General features: G+C 47.0%; 11 protein-coding genes across 11 annotated transcripts; 6 read left to right on the top strand and 5 right to left on the bottom strand.

Annotated features, from left to right (window-relative positions):
• Positions 1-10: 10 nt before the first annotated feature.
• On the bottom strand, positions 11-522 carry N7447_006233 (uncharacterized protein; the record flags this gene model as incomplete). The annotated part of the gene is made up of 2 exons (XM_057230495.1): positions 11-280; positions 304-522. The coding sequence occupies 2 exons, from the start codon at positions 520-522 to the stop codon at positions 11-13; spliced, it is 489 nt and encodes a 162-aa protein (XP_057085585.1).
• Positions 523-2,651: 2,129 nt separating this feature from the next.
• Positions 2,652-5,046, top strand: N7447_006232 (Glycoside hydrolase superfamily; the record flags this gene model as incomplete). Its single annotated transcript, XM_057230494.1, has 4 exons — positions 2,652-3,032; positions 3,090-4,027; positions 4,075-4,393; positions 4,447-5,046. 4 exons carry the CDS (start codon positions 2,652-2,654, stop codon positions 5,044-5,046), a joined length of 2,238 nt encoding a protein of 745 aa, XP_057085584.1.
• A 380-nt stretch (positions 5,047-5,426) lies between these two features.
• On the bottom strand, positions 5,427-6,875 carry N7447_006231 (uncharacterized protein; the record flags this gene model as incomplete). The annotated part of the gene is made up of 1 exon (XM_057230493.1): positions 5,427-6,875. The coding sequence occupies one exon, from the start codon at positions 6,873-6,875 to the stop codon at positions 5,427-5,429; it is 1,449 nt and encodes a 482-aa protein (XP_057085583.1).
• Positions 6,876-7,160: 285 nt separating this feature from the next.
• N7447_006230 (uncharacterized protein) lies at positions 7,161-8,026 on the top strand (the record flags this gene model as incomplete). Its single annotated transcript, XM_057230492.1, has 3 exons — positions 7,161-7,455; positions 7,481-7,857; positions 7,889-8,026. 3 exons carry the CDS (start codon positions 7,161-7,163, stop codon positions 8,024-8,026), a joined length of 810 nt encoding a protein of 269 aa, XP_057085582.1.
• A 2,271-nt stretch (positions 8,027-10,297) lies between these two features.
• On the top strand, positions 10,298-11,388 carry N7447_006229 (SDR family NAD(P)-dependent oxidoreductase; the record flags this gene model as incomplete). The annotated part of the gene is made up of 4 exons (XM_057230491.1): positions 10,298-10,338; positions 10,678-10,755; positions 10,831-10,912; positions 10,966-11,388. 4 exons carry the CDS (start codon positions 10,298-10,300, stop codon positions 11,386-11,388), a joined length of 624 nt encoding a protein of 207 aa, XP_057085581.1.
• Positions 11,389-11,928: 540 nt separating this feature from the next.
• N7447_006228 (uncharacterized protein) lies at positions 11,929-13,695 on the bottom strand (the record flags this gene model as incomplete). The annotated part of the gene is made up of 3 exons (XM_057230490.1): positions 11,929-12,264; positions 12,315-13,582; positions 13,632-13,695. The coding sequence occupies 3 exons, from the start codon at positions 13,693-13,695 to the stop codon at positions 11,929-11,931; spliced, it is 1,668 nt and encodes a 555-aa protein (XP_057085580.1).
• Positions 13,696-14,000: 305 nt separating this feature from the next.
• N7447_006227 (HotDog domain-containing protein) lies at positions 14,001-15,167 on the top strand (the record flags this gene model as incomplete). Its single annotated transcript, XM_057230489.1, has 5 exons — positions 14,001-14,111; positions 14,168-14,216; positions 14,283-14,603; positions 14,679-14,769; positions 14,828-15,167. 5 exons carry the CDS (start codon positions 14,001-14,003, stop codon positions 15,165-15,167), a joined length of 912 nt encoding a protein of 303 aa, XP_057085579.1.
• Positions 15,168-15,879: 712 nt separating this feature from the next.
• Positions 15,880-16,426, top strand: N7447_006226 (uncharacterized protein; the record flags this gene model as incomplete). The annotated part of the gene is made up of 2 exons (XM_057230488.1): positions 15,880-16,174; positions 16,227-16,426. The coding sequence occupies 2 exons, from the start codon at positions 15,880-15,882 to the stop codon at positions 16,424-16,426; spliced, it is 495 nt and encodes a 164-aa protein (XP_057085578.1).
• Positions 16,427-17,399: 973 nt separating this feature from the next.
• Positions 17,400-19,938, top strand: N7447_006225 (uncharacterized protein; the record flags this gene model as incomplete). The annotated part of the gene is made up of 6 exons (XM_057230487.1): positions 17,400-18,226; positions 18,294-18,493; positions 18,547-18,679; positions 18,746-18,970; positions 19,026-19,190; positions 19,242-19,938. 6 exons carry the CDS (start codon positions 17,400-17,402, stop codon positions 19,936-19,938), a joined length of 2,247 nt encoding a protein of 748 aa, XP_057085577.1.
• Positions 19,939-20,482: 544 nt separating this feature from the next.
• Positions 20,483-22,497, bottom strand: N7447_006224 (acyclic terpene utilization AtuA family protein; the record flags this gene model as incomplete). The annotated part of the gene is made up of 4 exons (XM_057230486.1): positions 20,483-20,628; positions 20,701-21,458; positions 21,521-22,004; positions 22,071-22,497. The coding sequence occupies 4 exons, from the start codon at positions 22,495-22,497 to the stop codon at positions 20,483-20,485; spliced, it is 1,815 nt and encodes a 604-aa protein (XP_057085576.1).
• Positions 22,498-23,138: 641 nt separating this feature from the next.
• On the bottom strand, positions 23,139-24,236 carry N7447_006223 (alkene reductase; the record flags this gene model as incomplete). Its single annotated transcript, XM_057230485.1, has 1 exon — positions 23,139-24,236. One exon carries the CDS (start codon positions 24,234-24,236, stop codon positions 23,139-23,141), a length of 1,098 nt encoding a protein of 365 aa, XP_057085575.1.
• Positions 24,237-24,351: the final 115 nt, after the last annotated feature.

The following is a 24,351-nucleotide window of genomic DNA, read 5'->3' as shown; positions in this document are numbered from 1 at the left end:
TATAACTCTCTTACTTGGTGTTTTCCTCAACATCAACAAGGTGGACATTAGGCTGATCAAACGCCTCAAAGTAGCCACTTTCAAGAGGGACTCGTCGTGTACCGAAGCCGTGATCTTTGGGAATCAGGCTGTCAGCAACCTCGGGATCCTGTATTCTGGCTCGAATCTTACTAGCCATAAAGTCGGAGTAAAGTTTGTTTGCTTCACGGTTGTTGTATGTGTCGCTGAAAGTGCCGAGCCATTTGGCAAAACCGGGCTTTGCATATATTTGCTCCCAAAGCTCTAATAGTCTTCTGCAGAAACCTCTAGGGACTTGCGCGGGTCAACCTGGTGCATGAAGCAGCTGGGTGTCTCGACGCAGAGTTGGAAAATGGCATCGTAATCTTTGCGGTGCTGTTCCATTTGCTCGGGGCTAATCACCTCGTTAAGTAGGGGTGCAGACCAGTTTGCCGTGCGTTGAAAAACAATGAATGATTTGACGCTCTGCTCTTTTGATATCGCTGTAATCGTTTGAATTCCCATTGCAAGGTTAAAATTGTGATTTCTTTGACAAACACATGAGAAGGGGATGTACACCGATTTATAAGGCATTTATTTCTCGCCATCCTGTTGGTTTGTCCAATAGCCACGGCAATTGCGATAGAGACAGGAACATGGGGGTTTCCTAATTAGGCTAATACTTTGAAGGGGGCCTCCAACCAGCGGCGACGCTTTAGGACCTTTAGACCGTGGATTAATGTAATAGAAGTTGCAAAGTCTCAGGTCTTAGATACCTGTCCCACGTGCCGTTGTGTATACATCTTCAACGAGGCTATGCATGGTTGAATGGCGAATTCGAAAAGGAAAATACGACGATTCAAAGACCATTAAAAGCTTGACTAGGTATTAGTATCGTAGTCTCAATAGCAGGACCCATGCTGCTCATATTCCCGAATAGTTCGTTGTGCTTGGGCTATTTTCGCTTTAGGCAACCAAATTTTGGGTAGGTGCTGCGCCTCCTAGTTACTATTAAATAACCAAAATACTTACCATTCAAGAGAAGTTTACGCTTCGCGGTATATGTACGAAACTTCACACTCATCCATCTGGTCCATGGACAAATGTCAACCTTTTTAGATAAGAGATTTCGGCCTACTCACAAGGGTTCAACTACGATGTCTCCCACTTTTTATGGTCCGTATGTCGTTGAGGACTAACTGGGATAGGATGGATCATTCAATAGAGCACCTCCAGGGCTAGTCGCAGGCAATCACAATATCACATCCGAATACGCGTATAACTTGTTCCACTAGCCCCACCAGCCTTATTTGGAGCACCCACAGAAGCCACCTACACAGGCTCCACAAAGCCCCACAGAAGCCACAGATCTTCCAAGGTTATTCCGATATTACAAATCTTACAGATCATACAGATCTTTACCTCTATGTACCGTACAGTTGGTACCACGAGCAAAAGCGCACACGCGTCTAGCTACAGCAGCGCAGGTGATTTATGTACTTTGATACATATATTTACCTACCTATGTGCAATAATATAAAACACATAACTTTCTGTATGTCAAGAGGAAGGGTAATTCGAGGTTTCCTACTCTGTACGTTGTACTCTGTCTGCATTTAGGCCGATCTGGGAAACGTTGGATACGAATACGCAGGTCCCGATCCGGTGTGGAGCTTCTGATCTGCGCGAGTACTCCGTACTGAAGAACCCGTTAATTCAATTATCGGAATCCCTTTTTGTCGAGTACCAAGGGTATCTATTATTGCAATTTTGGGGGTCAGGTTGCACAGGTGCCCACGGAGTCCCTGATGACTAAAAATCATCAATATATAAACTTGCGTCCCGAGAAACTTTCAATTAAACAAGATCAGAATGATTCTAGTCCCAGTTCTCTCCTTTTCCCTAGGCGCGATAGCCACTCAACCATCAACGGTCTCCAGATGCTCGCCGCCCAATTTCCCCAATTACCGCTTGAGAGCTTTTGCGATGAATTACAATACGCGTATTCGTATAGGAATAATCTGTAGTATAGCTGCACCCACCGTACGTAGAAAATGCACTCTGCTGATTGGTGCTTAACTTAGGTACGGCAACTCAAATTAACGTTCCATAGACAAGAGATCTAATACGGTATTGTTTTATTACAGGAATTACAGTATCCTTGGACTACGGAATTTTCAGAGATTAAAATCGATGGTAGTTGTAAATAATTATAATATCTCTCTGATCATATTTAGAAGTTATTGTGCCCGCAATTCTCCAAAGGAAGACAGACATTGTACACAGTTTTTCCCATTCATCGGCTGGAGTTCAATTGAGTTCACGCCTTATCAGCTCACTTTTGTTCTATGAGATCATCGGGTGCCATGTGCTTTTCTCTCTTTTGACATCATACTTCCAACTTCCAACTGGAAAAAAAGGTGAGGTCGAGATTATGCATATTTCACAGATTCCTTTCAAACCCGGGGATGCAACTGCTAAGCTGGCTCTTAAACTAATTTCTCGTCTTTTCAGACAAACCACTCCTTGCCCATTTGCATCCGCTCGTTCCATAACCAGCGTTCATTGCGGCATTTCCAATCTTCCTGCATACAGTTTTCTCTCACTATTCACCAACTGAGTGGCCCAAGGATTCATGAAACCTGGTCGACGACATGAGTCAACTTCGTCTGCGCGTCGAGGGACAAACATTCCGAGATTCTCTGAATCGAGAAATCATCCTTCGGGGAATAAATGTGGCAGGTGACGCAAAATATCCCCAAACTCCGGATCTCAGATCGCACAACCCCGAGAAGTTCTTCGACGCAGATGTATCATTTGTGGGAAAGCCGTTCTCCCTCAAAGATGCCGACGTACATTTCCGACGCCTCCGAGGATGGGGATACAACACGATTAGATATATCTTCACTTGGGAGGCAATCGAACACGCTGGTCCTAAGATCTACGACGAGGAATGGATCGACTTCACCGTTGAAATTCTTCGCGTCGCCAAGAAATACCAGTTCTACATTTTTATGGATCCACATCAAGACGTAGTAAGTCTGGTCTGGAGTGAATATATTATCTGTGAGGACTAAGCTTACTATTCGAAGTGGTCTCGATTATCAGGAGGATGTGGAGCACCTACATGGACACTCTACGCCGCGGGATTAAATCCTAGGAATTTCAAAAATACACAGGCTGCCATCGTTCATAACACGTGCAACAACCCTGCAGAGTTCCCCAAGATGCTTTGGTGTACGAACTACACTAGGTTGGTCTGCCAGACGATGTTTACTCTGTTCTGGGCAGGTCGAGATTTTGCACCGAAAGCGATTATTGATGGTGTGAATATTCAGGATTATTTACAAACCCACTTTATTGCGGCATGCAAACACCTTGCACAGAGAATCCAAAACGCTGGTGATCTTGAAGGAGACGTGATCATTGGATGGGAAAGCATAAACGAACCGAATAGAGGACTGATCGGGATTCAAGATATTTCCACAATCCCACCAGAGCAGCAACTCCAGCTCGGGACATCTCCAACGGCGTTTCAGGGTATGGTACTTGGCTCCGGGCGGTCCTACGAGATAAAAACCTGGGCTTTCGGACCCTTTGGCCCATACCAGACAGGGACGGAAGTTATAGATCCAAAGGGTGAACCGGCATGGCTCCCCGCTGAATACGATGATTCTCAATATGGCTGGCACCGTGATCCTGGCTGGAGGCTCGGCGAATGCCTTTGGGCACAACACGGAGTTTGGGATCCATCTAAAAGCCAAGGCACCCTGATACAAAAGGACTACTTTTCAAGGAACCCAGTGACTGGCAAGGCTCTTGACTACGAGGGCTTTACAAACTCTTACTTTTTGAACCATTACCGAGCCTACAAGGACGCTATTCGCGGCGTGAACGGAAGTACTATCCTGTTTTGCCAACCCCCTGTCATGGAGGTACCGCCAAGCATCAAGGGTACCGCCGATGATGATCCGAACATGGCTCATGGGGTTCACTTTTATGATGGTCTGACTCTGTTAACGAAGCACTGGTTAGTATAAACACCTCACCTTTTATTTATCATATTGACCAGATTAGGAATCGACTCTATAACATAGATGTTATCGGGGTGCTCCGGGGCAAATATCTTGCACGACCATTCGCAATGAAAATCGGCGAGAGATCAATTCGAAAATGTCTACGTCATCAACTCAGGTTCCTGCGCGATGAAAGTCTCCAACTCATGGGTGATCATCCCCTCGTCTTTACCGAGATTGGCATTCCGTATGATATGGATAATAAATATGCATATAAGACTGGAGACTACAGCAGCCAGATCAGAGCAATGGATGCCAACCATTTTGCGCTAGAAGGCAGCAAGTCTAATGGGTTTTCTTTATGGGGCTATATGGCAGCTGTATGTATATGTGTCTAATTTTCACAGAGACAACCTCAACTAATTCTACCTAGCATGACCATGAATGGGGCGATCAGTGGAATGGGGAGGATCTTTCCATATTCTCACCGAATGATTTGGAAGCTCCTATCAGAGCCTCTTCCGATTTAACTAGGGTCGATTCCAGAGGGCGGTGTATGGATCATGTCGATGCGGAAGATGAGGAGCTTGGCTCGATGAAGACTTTGACACCCCCGTCCCCCTCGAGTAATCTCTCCCGGACCACCCTTCAGCCGCAGCAGGTCCACAGAGCAGCAGAAGCATATCTCCGCCCCACTCCGATCCACGTAAATGGGCGATTAAAGAGTTACGGGTTTGATTTGAAGACGTGTACCTTTACCATGAGATTGGTCGCAAATCAGACCACGCCTGACGCCGCCCCGACTGAAATATACCTGCCTGACTTTCATTTCCCAACGGGAGAGACATCGGTTGTGGTGAGTGGAGGGAGGTGGGAGATATGCCTTTTGGAATTCCATACGGTCAAGCTTCAATACCTACGATGGTGGCATGGCAAAGGGAAAGCGGAGATCAAGATCAGGACGAAGAAACGCAGACGAGGGGAGTATGCTGCTCCGCAAAAACGACACAGGACTCCATGCATGATAATGTGAAGTCAAGTTCTTTACCATGTTGATTTACAGATGTAATATACGTTCTCCCCCCCCTTCAATGTATTATAGTGACTTACCATTTCGACTTTCCTCCGATATCGATCCTATGTAATATAGGTGTAATCCAAGGAGAATATTTATACGTAATTCGCTTAACAAGATGGGCTTCAATTGTTCTAATAATATATTGCTGGTTCTGAAGTACCAAGCGGGTAACAATGTTATCGAGTGGCAAACTGCGACCTGCGCACATAAACAACGGGTATCTAAAATAGCACCTAACTATACGTACTTGATTTCCTCTGCCTGGTGGGGCTTTCCTGGTCTACACTCAGACCTTACCCATAAGCATCCGGCGATAATAGCTCAGAACTCCACATTCACACTAATCCCCATCCCTCGGCCACCAGATCATCGAGGACAGCACTGTAAGCAAAGACCCCATCACTCAGATGAAAAAAGCCGGATACCCCACCGGATTCAATGTCCACGATTGGGGCGCCGCACACACCATCAGAGATAGCGGTATTAACATTCCCAAAAATGAAATCCACGGATCCGATATCCCATTCTTCAAATTCGAGTTCGGGATGGCCAGCTGGACGTTTCGGTTGCATGATTTGGGTGCCAATATTCATCATGCTAAAGAGCCCTGAACTCATGCCGTCCACTTCACTCCATGAGCCTTGGGAGATTTGAGACATTTCTAGGAGGCGAGTAGGTGGTTCGGCTTGAAAGTAGCAGGAATTGGTGAAGCTAGACAAGGCAGCGGGTGTTAGCTTGACGAGGGCGATGTTAAGCTCAGGTCGGGCATCGACGACCTCGCCGATAAGATCTCCTCCATTCACAAATGGGTGGTGTACTTCCTTTGATGAGAGAAAACCATGATTGGCAACTGTCAGCATTTCTTCGCCGGCGAGATTGCGAACTTTGACACCACACGTGGTTGCAGCGTTTGTGAATTCGGCTGGGGCACCTGGTGGCCCAAAACCATTCTCGATTCTACATCCTGGTGTAAGAACCGACCGCCGAAGGTAGTTTGAGTCATCTTGTGGCGCAGCACCAGCAGCCAATACCTGGGATGGGTCAATAAAGCGAGGGCGGGTAAGGTTTCTCATGCAGCCAAAAAACGGTTCATCTCCATGGTGATAGAGTGCTGTTCGGCCTGCCACGACCCCGGGAAGTGATTGCTTTACGTAGCTCTGGCCATCTCCAAACTCAAGTTCAAAGATAGTCCAAGCTGGGAGAAAAATAGCAGCTCTCACACAAGCAAGCGGCGCGATGGCAGCAAGCACAGCCATTGTCTGACGCTTAGTCGGATTGGTCAATTTGGGCCACCGGACAGTGGGACAGGGATCGGAAATACGATGATTCGAATATCCAGATAAGGGGATTGGTTCCCTAAACATTTCCCCGAGACGCACGAATATCACAGGCATCGTTCCAAGGGTCAGAGGGATTGGCTGGGGTGGAGAGGCCGTCTCCACACAAATAAGCCACCCGGAAATGTGCACTGTTCCCTCCCTGAACTTACTACGGATCCAGGTCCAGTCCTGACGTGAGGGGTGGCGGAACTTATGGTTTTGCTCGTCCCAAAGCGTGAACGGCGCCATATCATTCAAGTGACGTGCGCCCCAGCCACCAGGATTTTCCCAGCGTTTTTGTTCTGGGTGGGAATGGGGGAGCATATTTTGTAAGTGTTGAGTGTTTTCTCGAGCGCGAAGCGGACTAACAGGCACATTACCATATACGTTGGTGTAGGGTGAGCTTTGTTTGATAGACTGAACGTGTGGGGATAGGCGGATCGGAGATGCTGTCGAAGCTGCCATTATGATGATTGCTGAGGGGTTGATTGATTATCGCTGCTGCTTGACGACAAAGGGTTAGGTCGTAGGTTCCAAGGTTTCGGTCTTGAGTCGTCATGATGAGCCAAAGCCTGTTTACCGCCTAGGGGCATAATTACTTGACCATACTTCTATCTACACATCGCCATGAAGTATTATTAGTATATAATTAGTAAAATACTCTTATCATTCCCATTACTAGACTACGCCAAAAACTGCAATGGGGGGCAAACCTCACCCCAACCCAAACTGTATTAGGTCTCAAACAGCATGTCTCACAGTGCACTTATCGTTTCGGACGTGGATATTCTGGCCGATGTGACCGTCAACTCGAGACACATTGAGATATTTTCACTGGATTATGACCTATCAGCAGCGCTTTCAGCATTAGATATCCGAAGCCCGCTTCAAAATATGACGTCGTCTTTTATGCCATGGCACATGCCTCGCACATACCTCGAGGGTCCTCTACGTCCTGCTACCCTGAAGCCCAGTCATTATAGACACCAGCAGCCACATGATGAACCCACCTATGGGAAGGGTACCCTATCCTCCCGGATAACCGGTACCTCCACTCTGTAACTATGAAGGGAGCCACCGGGTTCACCTGCCTCAGAAACCACCTTCTGCACATGCCATTGCAGCCCAGGACAAAGAGCTCCCTCAGCTCCCTATCAACCTCGATGCCTCAGAGCAAGACAAGATCTTGCACAAAGTCAATGACCGCCTATCCCAGTGTGCGTATGACTTCATCCCGAAGTACCAGTTCCCCGTTCCCATCGAGCAAGACAAGAGACCCGTCAAGGTCCCCTCGGACCGCGAGTGGACCGAATGGGTTCACCTTCTGAAGCGACTGGCGACTACACGGCGCATCCCTGCCCGCCTCTTATATAACGGCCAAATCAAGCAGCTCATCACTGTCCTAGAAAACTCTGGAAATGTGCCCTGCTGCCAAGCACCAGACCAGGTCTATCAAGAATGACCACAATGTGCTCCAGCTCATTTCCGCGGCAATCCAGGCGGCCAAGACCCTCAAGAATTCCAGCACCATGCAGTTCCTCGATTGTGTTTATATTGACACCGAGAAGCTAATACTGGATCGACATGGCCGTCGGGTGAGATTCGCCAGCACTTGAATCCACCGGATGGTAGATGGCAGTTTTTTTTTTTAGAAAAGGACCCCCTGGTTGAACGCCACGTTTTTAATGACTATCCGTTGAGCTCCGTTGACTGCCGCGCCCCCTTGAGATTGCGCTGCCATTCTGAATTTTTCTCTTTTTTGACCACTCCCTTGGATCGTCTCCCATTGTGCATTCGAAAGCTTCCGCCCCTGAAGGAAATGTACCCCAAATTATCAGTGAAACCCACTTAGGATGCATTCCTAGGCAGAGCTACCCAGCCCAGATATTTGAAGGATGGAATTCCCACTTCTGACAGAAAAATAATCATCACTTGCAATCGGCAGAGGCAGGTTCTTCATTTTCTGTCCAGCTCCAGCCACAGAAAGTTGATGTATGAATCAAGATTGGTGGTCAGACTTTACCGCCATAATGCGTTTTCTCAATTTCAGCATCTTTCGTCGGTGTCTACAATCCCTCGACCGTTCTCTCAACTTGCTCTACTCGATCGTATCCTGGTCACACCGCACAGTTCCAATGATTGTTTGGACGAGAATCTCACGGGCGATTCGTTTCAGCCCAATGACGTGCTTCGGCAGAAGCCGAGGTTGAGGCACGGTTCCGGATGTCTTCTCTCGTATACAAATGATTTCCAGTCACGTTCTTTGTCTTACGTTTATGTTTATGTCCCTAAGCCATGTAGTTATGATGAAGTCACTAGAGGGATAGTGAGCCTTGAAGCTCCGAAGACATATTTCAAATCCAAAAAAGGGAAATCTCTAGCTTCATCAAGTGGATCCGTCGACAGAGAGAGCGAACGAGACCGCGACAGAGAGAGATCCCAGTGCCTACTGTGTGAAGTCCGAAAGAAGAAGGTGATCATCTTTTCTTTCGGGTCCCTCTAGAGACACCTAGCTACAATGCATGAAGAACGTGACAACAACGGCCCATTCCAGCTTCTGATATTTGACTTGTTTGCATTGAGATTGATATGGGAGTCCTACCGCTTTCTAGATGAATATCTATGATTTAGAATTGATCTGAATAACGCGTTTTTTCGCGTGTTTAAAGGTGATGTAGAGCGATAACCAGTAACTGATTATTTATAAATCAATTGAACTAATAAAATATTACATTTGGGGTAAGGCTTAACAAAGGGGGTGAAACACAGGGTAATTTTAAAACCCCTAAAAGGGGGTTTAACCTTCATGTTTACTTTATTTGGTGCCTACCGCTGAGTTATGGGCCCTATTAAGGGCCTAGTGGGCTTCTACCTTAGGCCTATAGCCCACCGGTGGGGCCGAGACTAGGCCCTAAAACTCAGCCCATTTGCGGATTGGGTCCGGGTTGGGCTGTGGGCTTTATGGGCTCTGCGGACGTCTAACCTCAAGTCCCACGAGTCCAAGCAACCAGTAGTTGGATCCTGCAATTTGGTCAGCGATTCTCGGGTTCGGAATTTGAATGCCCCGAAGAGACCTAGCTAGGGCATTCCGACCCAGTGAGTGGCCTTCCAAGGGTTGCTTCTGCGCTGACCAATTTTTTTATTTGGTTAAATCACGTTCAAACCCCCGAGAAGCCATATCCTATCACTTTGAATCCTTGCAATGATTTCAGCTTGCCAATCAAATAGCACCTTCTATCACGGTTACAGGCGAATGGGAGGAAGAGGAAGAAGAATCATTGTAGTCCATTCTAGCAAAGAGCAGGGTCTCTATATCCTATCAATCAAGAAAACAAACGCTCAATTTGACAAACAAGTCAGAGGGCGGTTAGGAGACGGTCCGGGGACGGTCTGATCTCCAACGCCTTCTGGAAACTTCGTCTAGAGCATCTCTACATCATTTTACTGATTTATCGAATATCCCAGGTTTGGTATTTATTCCAGCTGTTCACAACCTGTGGGTGTGGACGAGAGGGTGGGACAAAATCAGGAATCCGAGGAAATCTAAACCCGTGGGAAACGTACCCCGAATATGAACCCCCACGCTTTGATTGACGACCACGGCTATATTGATGTAAATTTAGAGATAATTTTTACAAGCGGTGCAATATATACCATTGCTTTAGAACTAGCAATCTGCCTGAAGGGAGTCTAGCCTGCATCTACGGACATATCCACCAAGCTCCCTTCCAATTTTCAACCCACTCGTGGAATATTCACCAATAATTATTCAACTTAGCTAGAATAATGAACATCCACCCTGCTGTGCGAGTCGCTGAGTTACTTCCTCACCGGGGGATATTGCTGACTGGTGGGAAGTTCAGCGCTCGTGGTCGCATATTGTCGAAATGTGCACCGACCGGAAGACATGGGTTCAGCACCGGCTCGCGTCAGTTGTCCAATGTTTCAAAAACCAGAAGGGAACTGATAGAGCCCAAGTTGTCACTCGATGGTAGGGTGACTGTCATAACCGGTGTGTATATCATATCAGCACCTCCCATATGAACAACATTGACCTTTTCCTGGAAAGGAGGATCACGAGGTATTGGCTTAACCTTGGCCAAAGCGGCGGCTGCACTAGGCAGTAATGTGGCCATTTTAGATGTTCAAGAACCAGAAACAAGTGTTTCCCAGCTGGAATCGGTGTATGGCTCGCGCTTTATATTTCACCGGTAGGGTTTCTACCAGAATGCATACCTTTTGACAGAAGCTGATGCTGTGATTTTAGAATGGATGTCACCTCAAATGCTGGCATGGAGCTTGCTTTTGATAAAGTTGTTGAAGACTTAGGCAAGGTGGATAACTGGTGAGTTTCGTGATATGACCATTTTCAACACGTATTGAATGAAATCCGTAAAGCTCACCGACTGCGTTATTATAGTATTACATGTGCTGGGGTTGCTCTTGATAAACCCTTTCTCGAACACACATGGGAAGAGTCTCGTCGCATTCTTGACATTAATGTAACGTGAATGAACACGGTGACTTGCTCATATTTTGCTGATGATGAATGTAGGTCCTTGGGTCATTTTTCTCGGCACAGCTGGCTGCCAAGCAAATGGTCAAGCAAGGAAACGGCGGATCGATTGTCATGATTGCGTCCATCGCTGCTCATTGTGCCATTCCAGCTCAGCGGGTTTCAATTTACGGTGCCTCAAAGGGCGCTATCAAGCTTTTGGGGAAGACACTTGCAGTCGAGATGGCCCCATTCAACATCCGCGTCAATACTATCTCTCCTGGATTTATTGCAACTAAAATGTCAGCACAATTCGCCGATCTCCAGGAGGTGTTCAGAACAGCACCACCAATGGGACGTATTGGACAGCCTGAGGATCTGGCACTTGCCGTAGGCTATCTACTAGGCGATGGAGCTTCGTATACAACAGGTACAGATATTGCTGTGACTGGAGGACTGCACAATGGGCGCATTGAGTTCTAAAGAGTGGGAAGCAATAATCTAGGCTGAATGGAGATATACCGATATCGGTAGTATGGTAGCTCAGAGTGAAGCTGAAGGTACCCGAGAAGTCGGAGGAAGGAGAAGCAGAAATATGAATCACACATATCGAAAATGAAGTTGTCTTGTGGCCTCCTGTAATGGAATAGGACGAAAGTTGGTAAGGAGCTATGGTGGAAAATGTAGGATTTCTAGATTCTAGATCCACGGAATGTAGGAAGAATAATATGTATACGACAATTTGGATGCAAAACAAAGGGAATCTAGGGTAAATTGGATCATGGCGGTAAACAGAGATTTAGTAGATAGTTACTTGATAGCGTATTAGGCCAGTTGGCGATGTGATGTACCGCGTAGATGCGGCATCCTACATCTCAATATGCCACGCCTCAGGCACGAGCCCCTTCAAACATTTTTCTCAACCACCACAACAAGACGTTGTATTTTACATGGGTTTTGTGAGAATGAAGTCTTTCATCCATTGAATTGTTTGAATTGAAAAACTATTAATATAGTGAGACTTCAAATCTTCGAGGGCCTCTCGTTCCCTTCAAGCTGCGCCAGCTTGCGTCGCAGTATCTTCCCAGACAAGTTGCGAGGAATAAAATCGGTGAACCTGATACCACCCCTCAACTGCTTGTGGGAAGCTAAATTGTCGCGCACATGTCTTTTGACATCCTCTTCGCTCATCGGGCTCGTTCCAGGTTTTCGGACGACGAATGCTCGTGGGATCTCATTGCCGGCAATCTGAGGATCTGGCACCCCTACAACGCCGGCATCCAAAATTTGGTCATGTTCGAGGAGAACCGCTTCAATTTCTGCTGGAGCTACCTGTAACCCTTTGAATTTGATCAGCTCCTATAAGAGAGTTAGTTGAGCACTTGGAATTAGTACAGTCAAAGACTAACCTTCTTTCGATCGACGATATAAAACTTGCCATCTTTGCGTGCGCCGATATCCCCGGTACGAAACCATCCATCTACAGTAAAGGCCTCTTTTGTGGCCTCGTCGTTTTCCCAGTATCCGATCGTGACGTTGGGCCCACGAACCAGAATCTCGCCTGAATCACCATCTGGGACAGGGCGGTCGCTCTCGTCGACAATCTTGAGCCGTGTGTTTGGTAACAATTGGCTGATGCTGCCGGTGCTATCTTCCCGATCCCAAGGGAGCCAAGTGACTGCCCCGGTGGTCTCGGTCAGCCCCCAGGCCTGACTGACCTTGCACTTTAGTTTAGACTCAGCCAGTTTCTGCAGCTGTGGACCCATGGGTGCAGCACCTGACTGAGCGTGCTGAAGACTGTGAAACTCATCTGATACAGACGGACTTTTCGCAATACGCAAGTATACAGAAGGTACGGTGGAGATAAACGTGGGCCGATGTTTCTTTGCTGCATGCACGAAGTCGTCGAACACGAACTTGGGCATCCAAAACACTGTTCCCCCCATCATTGTGCCGTTGATAAAATATCCTTGCAGTCCAGAAATGTGGGCAGATGGAAGGTGTGCGATGGTGCGATACTGAAACTCCGAAAGCATCTGTTGTCTACTGAGGTAGGTCTCGATGGCTGTCTGGGTGATGATAGCCTCAGCCACAAAGTTCTTGTGTGAAATTCGCACACCTTTCGGCACCCCTGTGGTACCGCTTGAATAAAGTAAGGCAACCACTCGATTCCTCAAAATGTCCTCGTTGCTGATTCTCACCCATGGAAGTTCCCGTGTCTCCATGAAATAATTCCGACTGCAATCAACGGATGGTGTCAAGGCCCTGTCGGGGCCCATAGAGTGAAGGATCAAAACCCGCTCGAGAGGGATGTTGCATATACTCGCTGCTTCAAGAGCCGTCGAGGCCGTGTCTTCAGTCGCGATGATGAGATTGCTTTTGCTACTCTGAATTTGTCGAGCGAGCTCTCTTATTGTCAATGCCGTGGATGCAGCAGAATATATAGCCTCGCTTGCAATCACAGCAAAGAAAATCGCTGGGGACAGGAGATGATTTGAGCAAACGGACGTCACCACATCTTTGCCAGCACCTGATATGCCAATTCCGAGTTCATTTCTGAGAACAAAAGCTAATCGTCGAAAGATGAGGGCAGTTTCCCCTTTGGTGAGGTGATTTGTCTCATTGTCCGCTTCGGCATGAATTATGGTTTCACTCTTTGCCCAGCAATATGGGGAGTCTGTAATGGTCAGATACTTCGTTTAATTTCCGTTTATTGAAATATGTACCAAATAACAAAGTCAAAAGATCCAAATCTGGGATCTCACGATCAATTTCGGGCAAGTACTGCATGGTGGTAATCGGCTGAGCTAACGTGACAATTACTGGACCATACCGTAGGAACAGCCAGCAACATCCTTTAAATAAGATCACACCGTGGGTAAGAGAGTATATTGAGGCCTTCAAATTGGATTTTTTTGACCATTGGACAACCCGAGGTTCCGAGGAGGACCGCCAATCATTTGTTGGGCAATTTTGTCCAAAATGCTGTCCACGCTAGAGTAGAGCTCGGCACGTGAATACTCTTTTGACCTAATAGAAAACGATCCAAGGAACCCAGATTCGATGTCAAACTTCACTTCAATCAGTCCCTCGCGATGTCCGCTGGATATGAGTATCCCCCTCAGGAGGTGTCCTGGCTACGGCGCGATGTGCTTCTTTTCGCAAACAGTATCGGCGTGCAAGCCGCTGACCTCCATTTTCTATATGTTTGTTAAATGAAATTTTTTATTCGAAGAAACACACCGATTGACGCATTTAATAGGAGCTCCATCCACAGTTCATGGTGTTTCCGACGTATCCATTGATATTGCGTACGTACTATGTTGCAGAATGAGCCACATACCAAGCATGGTGATACTAATACCTGACATGCACAGCGTTTAAACTCACCGATCAAGAAGTGGTCGAGTTCTACGGTCGTAACGCTACGAGCACGATCCCTGGAGCCCCCGATTTGGACCTTCGTTATGCTGTCGACGGACAGCGCGAGTTGACAATTCACAAAACACTTCCGACAGCAAGCACAGGGTCGAAATTCCAGCTTCAAAATAAAGTTATTGGACTTTACGATAAAGGTTCGGCAGGCAGTGCTTTTGATACAGAGCAAAAGGTTGTCGATAGTGTGACCGGGGAAGTGTACACCACGACGCGAAGTGTGAGTTTCGTTCCGAAACAAGGAAATTGGGGTGGCCCACGAGGTAGGTAACTCACCGTGGAAATTAGAGAACTGTGACATAGTCCAAGTTCTGACTAGCATATTACTCACCTACTAGGCCCCACAATGCCTCTGTACCCTGTGCCAGATCGAAAGCCGGATGCAACATACGAAGTCCAGACCACGGATAATACCGTTTTTCTCTATCGGTAACTGTCGCTCTTCGCTATTGCCTCTGGCTAATGAAGCCGTCTAATGTTTATGTAGTCTCAATGGCGATTACAATCCGCTGCACGCGGTTCCAGGTCCAGGACTCAAGATGGGACTCGGTGGGGTCATTATCCATGGTCTTTTCACGTATAGCTCCACATGCTACGGAGTTCTGAGTAAATTTTGTGGTGGGGATGCAGCTCGACTCAAAAGCTTCGGGGCCAGATTCGCCTTTCCTGTTAAACCCGGGGACAAGTTGACCACGAGCATGTGGTTGGTTGGGATGGCCGGCGGCCTGGAGGAAGTCAGGTTCGTCACAAGAAACCAGGACGCGAAGGTTGTTCTGAGCAATGGGAAGGCACTTTTCTATCCCAGAATTAGTTTGTCTAGTCTATGATTGAGCTTACAAATGGATGGTGTTCGAACCTCAGTCTTCCCGGGTGTCCGTCGCTTTTTAGTTTCTTTTTTAAGACATGTATCCCAATATATGGCCATGCTATGGTGATCGCAGCGTCTATTCACCGAGATTCATACGAAATATCACCAGCAAGGCACTCTAACATGATTCCGTTGTATCAAGGCAAACATGCAATTGATTTGAGGGGTTACGCATGGACTCAGTAGATCTCAGATATCATGAAGTTTGGTATAAAAGGGTAGCCGGTAATATATTACAAGGTGTGACAAATTCACCGAGGAAAGACGGAAATGCTGATATATCGCACAGTGTAGGAGGGTACTCCGAAGGGTACTCCCCACTACGCATCTTTGTGGCCCAAATATGTTCATCAACTTCCCGCAAATGCCACCAATTATTCCACCCTTTTCTAGTTTGCTTTATTTTTCTCCGCATTTCTTCAAAAAAAAAAAAATCAAAAAAGCAGAACCCCGGTACTCTGGGCTCAAGATATTCCCGATGAACCGCGATCTGACCTATAGCCTCGGCATTCTGGGATAGCAATTCCGGTTGTCCAATGGACAAGCCAAAGTAAGCATGGTATTAAATACAAGTATATACCATCGGACGGTGGGATTTTGCGCTTCATTGATCTTGGTCATATAGATTCTGAAAGCGAAAAGCTAGTTACCACACCATTTCACGCTACACGATGAATGAACTTCTCAGCCAATTCCCTGTTCAAATAGCAATCTTTGGGCTGTTTGACAGTCGGGGATTCATTGCAGGCAAGTGGAAATATGCAGCTTCAAATAAGACGTTCCCTGTCATTGAGCCCTCTGGTCAGATTCTGGCCCATTGCGCGGACTTTTCTCAACAAGCCTTTGTGGAGGCCATTGAAGAAGCCGATCGTGGATTGCGAAAATATTTCCTTCACACCACTGCCAAGCAAAGAAGCTCACTTTTGCGCAAATGGAACGACCTTATCTTGCAGAATCTTGACGATCGTGAGTGCAAACCATATTTATTTATATTATTCTAGCTATCGTCAATACATAGTTGCGACGATACTCTCTCTGGAGAATGTTAAAACACCAGTAAAAGCAAAGGGCGAGTTAACATATGCAGCTTCTTTTGTTTTCTGGTTTGCCGAAGAAGCAGTTCGACCATATGGGGACGTCATCCCGTCTCCTTACCAGAACACGACAGCTTTGACTTTCGAGGAGCCAGTTGGTGTATGCGGTATTATCACGCTGTGAAACTTCCCTGCGGCTATGATCACTCGTAAGATAGCACCGGCATTTGCGGCAGGTTGCTCGGTCGTCATCAAGCCTCCGAGTGAAACACCGTTTACTGCAATTGCATTAGTTAGGCTTGCTCTGGAAGCTACCTTTCCACCTGATATCGTGCAGGTTGTGTCGACCAAAGATCGCAATGCTTTTTTGGAGCTGGCCACACACTCAAAGCCAAAAAGATAAGCTTTACTGGGTCAACCAACGTTGGCAAAATGCTCACCAAGCTTGCTGCTGGTACAATAACGCGCGTCAGTATAGAGCTTTGTGGCAGTGAATATCAAAACATTGAGACTGTAACCATTGGAGGTTCATCTACTTAATGCCCATTTAGTGAATTGAATCAAAGTATTATTGGAAACTGTCAGACTGGGATATGGGCTAGTTGTGTTTTGTTCTATCATTTCCCATAGAAATATCCAGACTGCAAGGGATTTTCTAAATTGTGGAACTACTGCCTAGTATCTCTAAAGAGGTTTCCTCTCTAGATATCTGGAGAGCTTCAAGCACGTATATATCTTCACATTGTCATTTCATCTGGCCCATATTGATTCCCAGACTTGCCAGTTGGTTTGTCTTTTTAAACTCTAGTCCTAGGATATTGCAGAGGCCTTGTCTCAATAAACTATTCTATCACCATCATATGTTTCATAGACTACTCTAGATAGCAACGACTAAATAAATACAGCCTGGCGTGTTGGATGATGCGGGGAAGAGCAAGTGGGGCCTGGGGTAAGCGGCTTCGGCGACATCCTGGAGGGGTTCCGGGGTAGTGTGAGGTCAGCAAATGGGCAAGCCGTGGGGATTCCCGAGCCCCCCACCATCTTCCTTCACTTGTTTTGCTGAGCTTTTTTCCTTGCATAGATTAGTCTGCTCAACAAAATTCGCTCATATTTGCCGAAAATTGATCTAGACAACGTGCACAAGCTTGTCCCACACCATGGTCGCGACGTCGCCTCTCGATGACTTTGGCTCCGAGACCCGATCACGAGCAATAAAACATGTCACCCGGGCTTGCAATAGTTGTCAGAAACGCAAAACCAAATGTGACGGATTGAAGCCGCATTGTTCTGTGTGTACGCTTTACAAACGGGATTGCACCTATTCACAACAGATCGACAAGCGGAGAATGGCATCGAAAGGAAAAATCTCGACATTGGTGGCATACGTACAAGATCTCGAGTCTCTGCTCCTACGTCACCGTATTGAATTTCCACCCAGCCGGCCGGGGAACTTCTTGCCTCCGTTGCCTACGCCTTCTCCTTCTGCCGCCGACCCCGAATTCGAAACGAGCGAGACAGTCCAAGGGGTGACTGGGGGCACGGCCCCTACAGTCGAGCCACCTGTGTCCACTGTGTCAAACGACAGTCCAGAGAATATCCAAGAGCATTTATCCATCTCCGGAGAATCGTCATACCATACCAATCACATATCTGACCGCATGGGATCATTGCAGATTGCAGAAGATGGGCAGCTGCGATTTTTTGGGCCAACTTCAAATCTTCATATATCACACGTTGGTCCATTTCCACTTTTCAACTCGAACATTCGCTTAGTTCACTGGAATGAGCCTCTTATTCTTACGGCAGCTGGAGTCAATGACCATGTCGATGAAGAGCTGGAGGAACATCTGACCAAATTATACTTCGCTTGGGAAAATCCAAATATTCCGTTGGTTGATGAGAGGGCGTATTACCACGGCAAGAATTGCTATCGAAACCTCAATCAACCAAATCATCGATATTCCGAGGTTTTGAACAATGCTATGTAAGGAGGGACAATTACCCCACGATCACCCCTACCATAAAGCGTTGCTAACACAAAGGATACATAGATGTGCAGTTGGGGCCACACTGACTTCTCGATATTGCCCTAATCTACCAGAATCTCTTGTTGACTTCTTTGCGACAAGGTCCAAGGCCCTCTTAGAAGTTGAAATGGACTCGCCGACTCTAAGCACCGTCCAATCTCTTGGTATCCTAAGTGGCGTAGAGGCCCTTCTCACCAGAGATGCTCGTGGCTGGCTGTATAGCGGTACGTGTGACCCCATGGAAACTTTTGCTCCTACTGATTAATCTATCTTCCAGGAATGGCGATGCGGCTTGCCACAGACCTTGGCCTCCATATTGATGCTGCCCCTTTCGCCGAACGTGGCTTGATAGATCTCGAAGAAGCTCGCCTTCGCAGCTCTACATTCTGGGGCACTTACGCCCACGAAAGGTTAGCTTTTTTTTTAGTTCTTGCCCAGCGAGCAAGGGTGTCATATGCTTACCTAGCCTATTGCAGGATGTGGAGTTTATATGTCGGAAGACCTGAATCCATTGACCACTTAGACATTACTGTGCCACTTACTTTCCCAATTGCTTCTCGACCTAGTGTGAACGATATTTGGCGCCCATATATTGACCAAAACCAACAAGCTAACAATTGGGAATCCCCAGCATTGCTTCATGAAGTGGCTCATGGGACAGTCACACTTTGCACCAAAATGGCTTCAATACGCAAAGTCCTGTAAGTCAGAACGCACGCTAGTTTGCTTTTCCATCTTTGCTAACTTGCTGTATAGTTACAGTATCCCCCGAGGGACCAAGCCCGATATCAAGAAGCTCTATGCTTTTGCAGCGAAAGCTAGAGACGAGCTTTCTTTATGGGTGTCTGGATTATCAGAAAGCGTCTCTGTGGACATGACAAATCTGGGTCCCATTCACCTTCCTCATGTCCTACAGCTTCAGTGCGTACTCAAATGCCTGCTCAATGGCAAAGTATACTAATGTTGATATAGTATGCAATTTCATGCTGTTCGAATTATTGTAGACCAGCCCTTCGCCTTCCAGCAACCTGGCTTAGGAGGCTTGACAGAGGAAAATATAACCCACAGTCAGGAATGCTGCCATGATGCTGCTCTTTCTATTACCAAACTTCTCCAGACCATTCGTCGCCATTTTTCGCTACGCCGAGTTAATATCCAAACCGTCCATCTTATATTCACGGCAATGCTGGTACACACTCAAAGCGCCTTCCTATCCCCCGACTTCCAGATGCGTGACACGGCACGAAGGCAACTTGAAATCTGTTCGCAGGCCCTCGGTGAGATTGGCCAAGCTTATAAGAATGCACTCCGAGCCTTGGAAGTGATCACTTCTGTTAAATCCGAACTGCTCCGCCGTGAACGAAGGGACTCCAGTAGTGCCCTCAACATTATCGGTCAAAGTTCTTTGAGCTCGACGATCCCGTTAGGCCAGATACCATCGGGGTTTTTCGGTGTAGAAACGGGGGCACCACGATCATGGATGGATAATTTTGCGAACGATTCATTGTTTAATCGTGGTGAAAGTGCGCCAGGCATTGACTTGGATCAGTGTGCTTCTATGGCTGACCAAATTCCTTTTTCTGACAATTCTTCCTGGGCGCCACATTTTAATTCCTCTGCTCCCCTGTGTGCTGAAGGGAATAGCACGGCAGCTACTTCGATGCATTAATGTGCTTATATCATGTGTACTTCCGCAGTCTATACATCCATGCCAAAGGTTCTCGCTCCGAATTAGCAGTTCTTCTCTCCTCATCTAGTCTTTGGTCTAGTAGGCTCCAACGAATACAAACGATCTCATTATTCACCTGCCACAATGTCTAAAGTATATACATCCATATGATGAGAACTGAAAGTGCTGGATAATTCATTCCTACACCTACCACTTACTGACTTCCTTCGATCTGAGAGCTACAAACGTAGATGGGAAGGCGCAACCAACAGCAGAAGGCTACTATAAACCCACTCCTCTCTACCTTATGTCGTTCATGACGTATAAGCTCGAGTAGTTGCCAACGCGAGTCTCTTGTATCATACGGATATTGAGACGCTATGTGTATTATATCGACGAACATGTGAATGGTACGAGGATATCGAATATTCATTGCGAAGAGCGAAGAGCTAAAATGTCTCATTCCTCTCGTATCAAAGTTGGATCACGATAACATCATCAAAACACACTAACAGAGAGCCTAGCAACGCCAATGCTTGACAACTCAAATCCTTCCACGGGCCAAGAACTTGTCTGGGATATCGACGTATTTACACCGAAGGTATTCTGCTACATTCTTGCCAAGTACATCATAAGTGGAACTCGATGCCACACCGCGATCCAAGTGATCCTTCAAGAGGAAATGAACAGCTGGAGAGAATGAGTGAGTTAGCACTGATTTAACTATCGTCAATTTGCCAATTTTAGGAATGCGAGCCTTACCCCAGATATTTGGCAATTCAAAGCGGAAGATATTGTTTCCCACATCATCTTTTCCGAGCAGTTCTCGAATCTTGTCGACTTTGAAAACGGTCCGCAGCCAATCCCATTCATCAGCGTGGCGAACAAAGAAACCTACATTGGCATCGGATCCTTTATCACCGGATCGAGCATGAACCACGTAGCCCAGTGGTGCGCGGGTGGTTGAACCAAACACCTCCAAATTAAATGGAGCCTTAGTCTCGTATGACGGCTGCTCATAAGCAAATGGGACAGTATCTGACGGAGGGGGGATTGTAATTTCTTTGCTGTTGAATGGAACATGACAAATGTGTGTCATCCGGTCTTGTGGGAAGATTGAAACGAAATACTCATAATAAGGCTTTGGAACGCCCTGGCGAGCATCCACTGCAAATGTGGCTCCTGGGTAACTCTGCATGATTGTGTCTGTGCATGGCCGGAAGAAGTTTTCTGGTGCGAGAGCATCCTCGGAACGTGACTGAGCAAAGATTCGCAAATCCACTGTCGCTGCGTCTTGGCTGGAGGGATCAGAGGCACACGATCCGGTCGTTCTAAAGATCAGAGTATGATAGAGCGATTCGTCGAGGAGATGTCGGACCTGCTTTTCAAGCAAAGCGGCCTTCTCTTCAATGTCCAAGCCGCAGAGAAAATAGTGGACCTCGGCTTGAAACCCACCGAGTGCTGTAATACCAATTTTTGTTGTTGGGGGTGGTTGAATACTCTTGACATTGGAGACATGCCTGGTAACTGTCAGTCCATTGAAAGCCAAAAGTGGGGATGGTGTGTCTGGATGAAAACATACACACGATTCAATCCCTCTTCTTTGATGACTATGTCATCCAAGATCGCCACGACATCAGGATTGTAGTAGAGGGGGCCTTGAATCTCATATAGAAGCTGGGCCTTGCAAGTATTCTCAGTGACCATGCCATCTTTACCCTTTTGGATCGTTACGACGAAATCACCTCCGGCATTTATCTCGGCCACCGGGAAGCCAATATCAACACCAGGACCCTGCAAGGATTTGAAACCGGAGAAATTACCACCCGTGACATATGTTGAGCATTCGAGGAAATGTCCAGCCACAAAGGCATGGGCGAGCTGATCGAAATTTTGCCTGCTCCACTGGTAATGGTAAGCCGCGCAGGCAATTGTAGGAGAAGCATCTGTCACTCTTCCACAAAGCACAATGTCGGCTCCTTGGCTGAAAGCCTCAACAATGCCCCATGCTCCAAGATAACATTGGGCATAGATTGGATCAAACTCCCAGTCAGACAATTTTTGCCCTACGACATATCAGCGAACTGCGAACACCATTGCATAGCTCTTATCGTTGGTTTGGGGCACCTTACCAGTTGTAAGGTTGGTGAACTTTTCGCCTGCTTTGATAGATTGCTGAAGGAGATCGGAAACCTCATCTCCCTCAACCCACGCAACCTTGAGGCCGAGACCTTTGTCATTTATAGTCTCAACAAGAATATCATGGAGCTTCTTCGTGTCACTAGCTCCCGCATTCACGGCAATTTTGATCTTACGCGTATAGATACTTGCCAATGCGGGTTCGATCGATTCCATGAACGAAGTTTCGAATTCCGATGACTGCTGATTCTGCTTCACTTTTGCTCCTCCTCGAGTTGTCATATTATACTCGGACATCCAATCTCCGACAATGAAGTGAAGATCTTCCTCTCGAGCAAGCTCGGCCAGTCCATGGCGTCGGTCCGTCACCGATCCGGAGGCTGATGCGATACGCAGAGTTTTGATTTTTGTGACTGCCATGTTGATTCCCAATACGGACAGCAATAGAGTTAGTTCGAATTACTGAAACACACTATTTCGCTTTTTCAGGCCGTGTTCTCTAAATATAACATGTTTGTGCTGCCGGGTCTAATAAGCTTTTGTCCAAAATGGAAAATCCCGAGGACACAAGAAAGTGGACAATAATGGACAACCGTAGTCCACTGCAATATTTTGTATCGCCCAGAGCAATCCGAGGTAATAGAAATCTTAGTAGGTCCCAGATCTACACAACCTTGGAAATCCATGTAATCCACGGCTGCGTCTGCCAGATACTACGTAGTACAAGTGTGCCTGCGGGTGACATATTCGCCCCGAGTCATGCGGGTTTTGACAGGTAGCGGAATGCAATTATTCACAGCCATGATCCCCATGATCCAGTAACAGTGACAAACGGACAATAAGGCCCCACGAGCGTGGCAAGCCTCTTTGAAAAGTCTCTACACTAACAATTTCTTAGCAACATAGCTGAAGACGAAAAGGGTTTTCTTATGGAGCGGGTCCTATTTCTAGCTGATTTCAAGGGTTTTTTGATATTACAGTCAGGTAGATAAAAGGAGAGAGAAATAATGGAGGTTCAAAACCAACCAGTTGGTTTTTACTAAATACCATGGACGCAATGACTATGCCTTTGCCGCGAATTGGGCACTAAAAGGGTAGTCGACGTAGCCGACGGGTGATTTTGGCGTGTAAAAGGTCGCTCTCTCATATTTGTTGAACGGGATTTGATTGGCGACCCGGAATGGCAGATCTGGATTTGCCAGGAAATGGCGTCCGAAAGCGAAAGCAATGTCTCTCGTAGGATGAGATCGAAGCTTCTCAGTCGCTGACTCTGCCGTGAAGCCGCCTGCCATAATGATCGCGCCAGAATTTCCAAATGCATCAAATATGAACTGATCGTCCTGTTCAACTGAATCCTCCACCGTTTGGCTCCCAGAGATCCGTGGCTCGACGAAGTGCAGGTACGCCAACTTCAATTTGCCAAGCCCATGAATGAGATTCGTGAATTGCGCTTGGAAATTCTCCATGCGCATGTCTTGGAATGTGCTCCATGGACTAACACGGTATCCGGTCTTTTCAGCACCAACCGCTTCCGAAACAGCCTTGGCCACTTCCAGGCCAAACCGAGATCGATTCTCCACGCTACCACCCCAGCGATCGGACCGGTTGTTCGCAGTATCCTGCAAGAACTGGTCGGCGAGGTAACCATTTGCCCCGTGAATCTCGACACCATCAAACCCGGCAGTGATCGCGTTCTTCGCGGCGCGGGCATAGTCATGAATCCAATCAAAGATCTCATCCTCATCGAGGGGCTTTGGAACAGGGCTTGACCCCGTCAGAGGAATGTTTCCACTGGAGATAACATGGTCATTGGTCTTGCTGAGGATTTCTGGGTTTGCAGCACGACCAAGTGCCCATAATTGACAGTAGATATAACTGCCGCGCTCATGCACCGCGTCGGTGATGGTCTTCCATTGTTTGATTTGTGCGTCGCTCCAAATTCCTGGAACATTATTGGTACCACCTGCTCGTGCAGAAATGAACGTTCCCTCGGAGATCAACAGGGTGCCTGGGACTGATGCTCGCTGTGCATAATACTCGCGCATCAGGTCAAGGGGCACATGCTGGTCATCGGCACGATTCCGTGTCAACGGGGCCAAAATCACTCGATGCTTGAGCTCGAGATTGCCGATGCGAAGTGGTGACATAAGAGAAGCCATGAGGTGAGATTCGAGAGGCCAATATAAATTGTGATGTGTCTATATTTCGATCCGTTGTATCCTTGGGAAGAAATTGTATAAAGTTTAACTCCTAAATCTTCCACATCGTATTAGA

This window comes from Penicillium robsamsonii (genome assembly GCF_028829455.1).
Source record: "Penicillium robsamsonii strain IBT 29466 chromosome Unknown utg000003l_segment0_segment0, whole genome shotgun sequence".
In the NCBI taxonomy this organism is placed as follows: domain Eukaryota; kingdom Fungi; phylum Ascomycota; class Eurotiomycetes; order Eurotiales; family Aspergillaceae; genus Penicillium; species Penicillium robsamsonii.
This window is presented reverse-complemented; position numbering and strand designations above follow the sequence as displayed.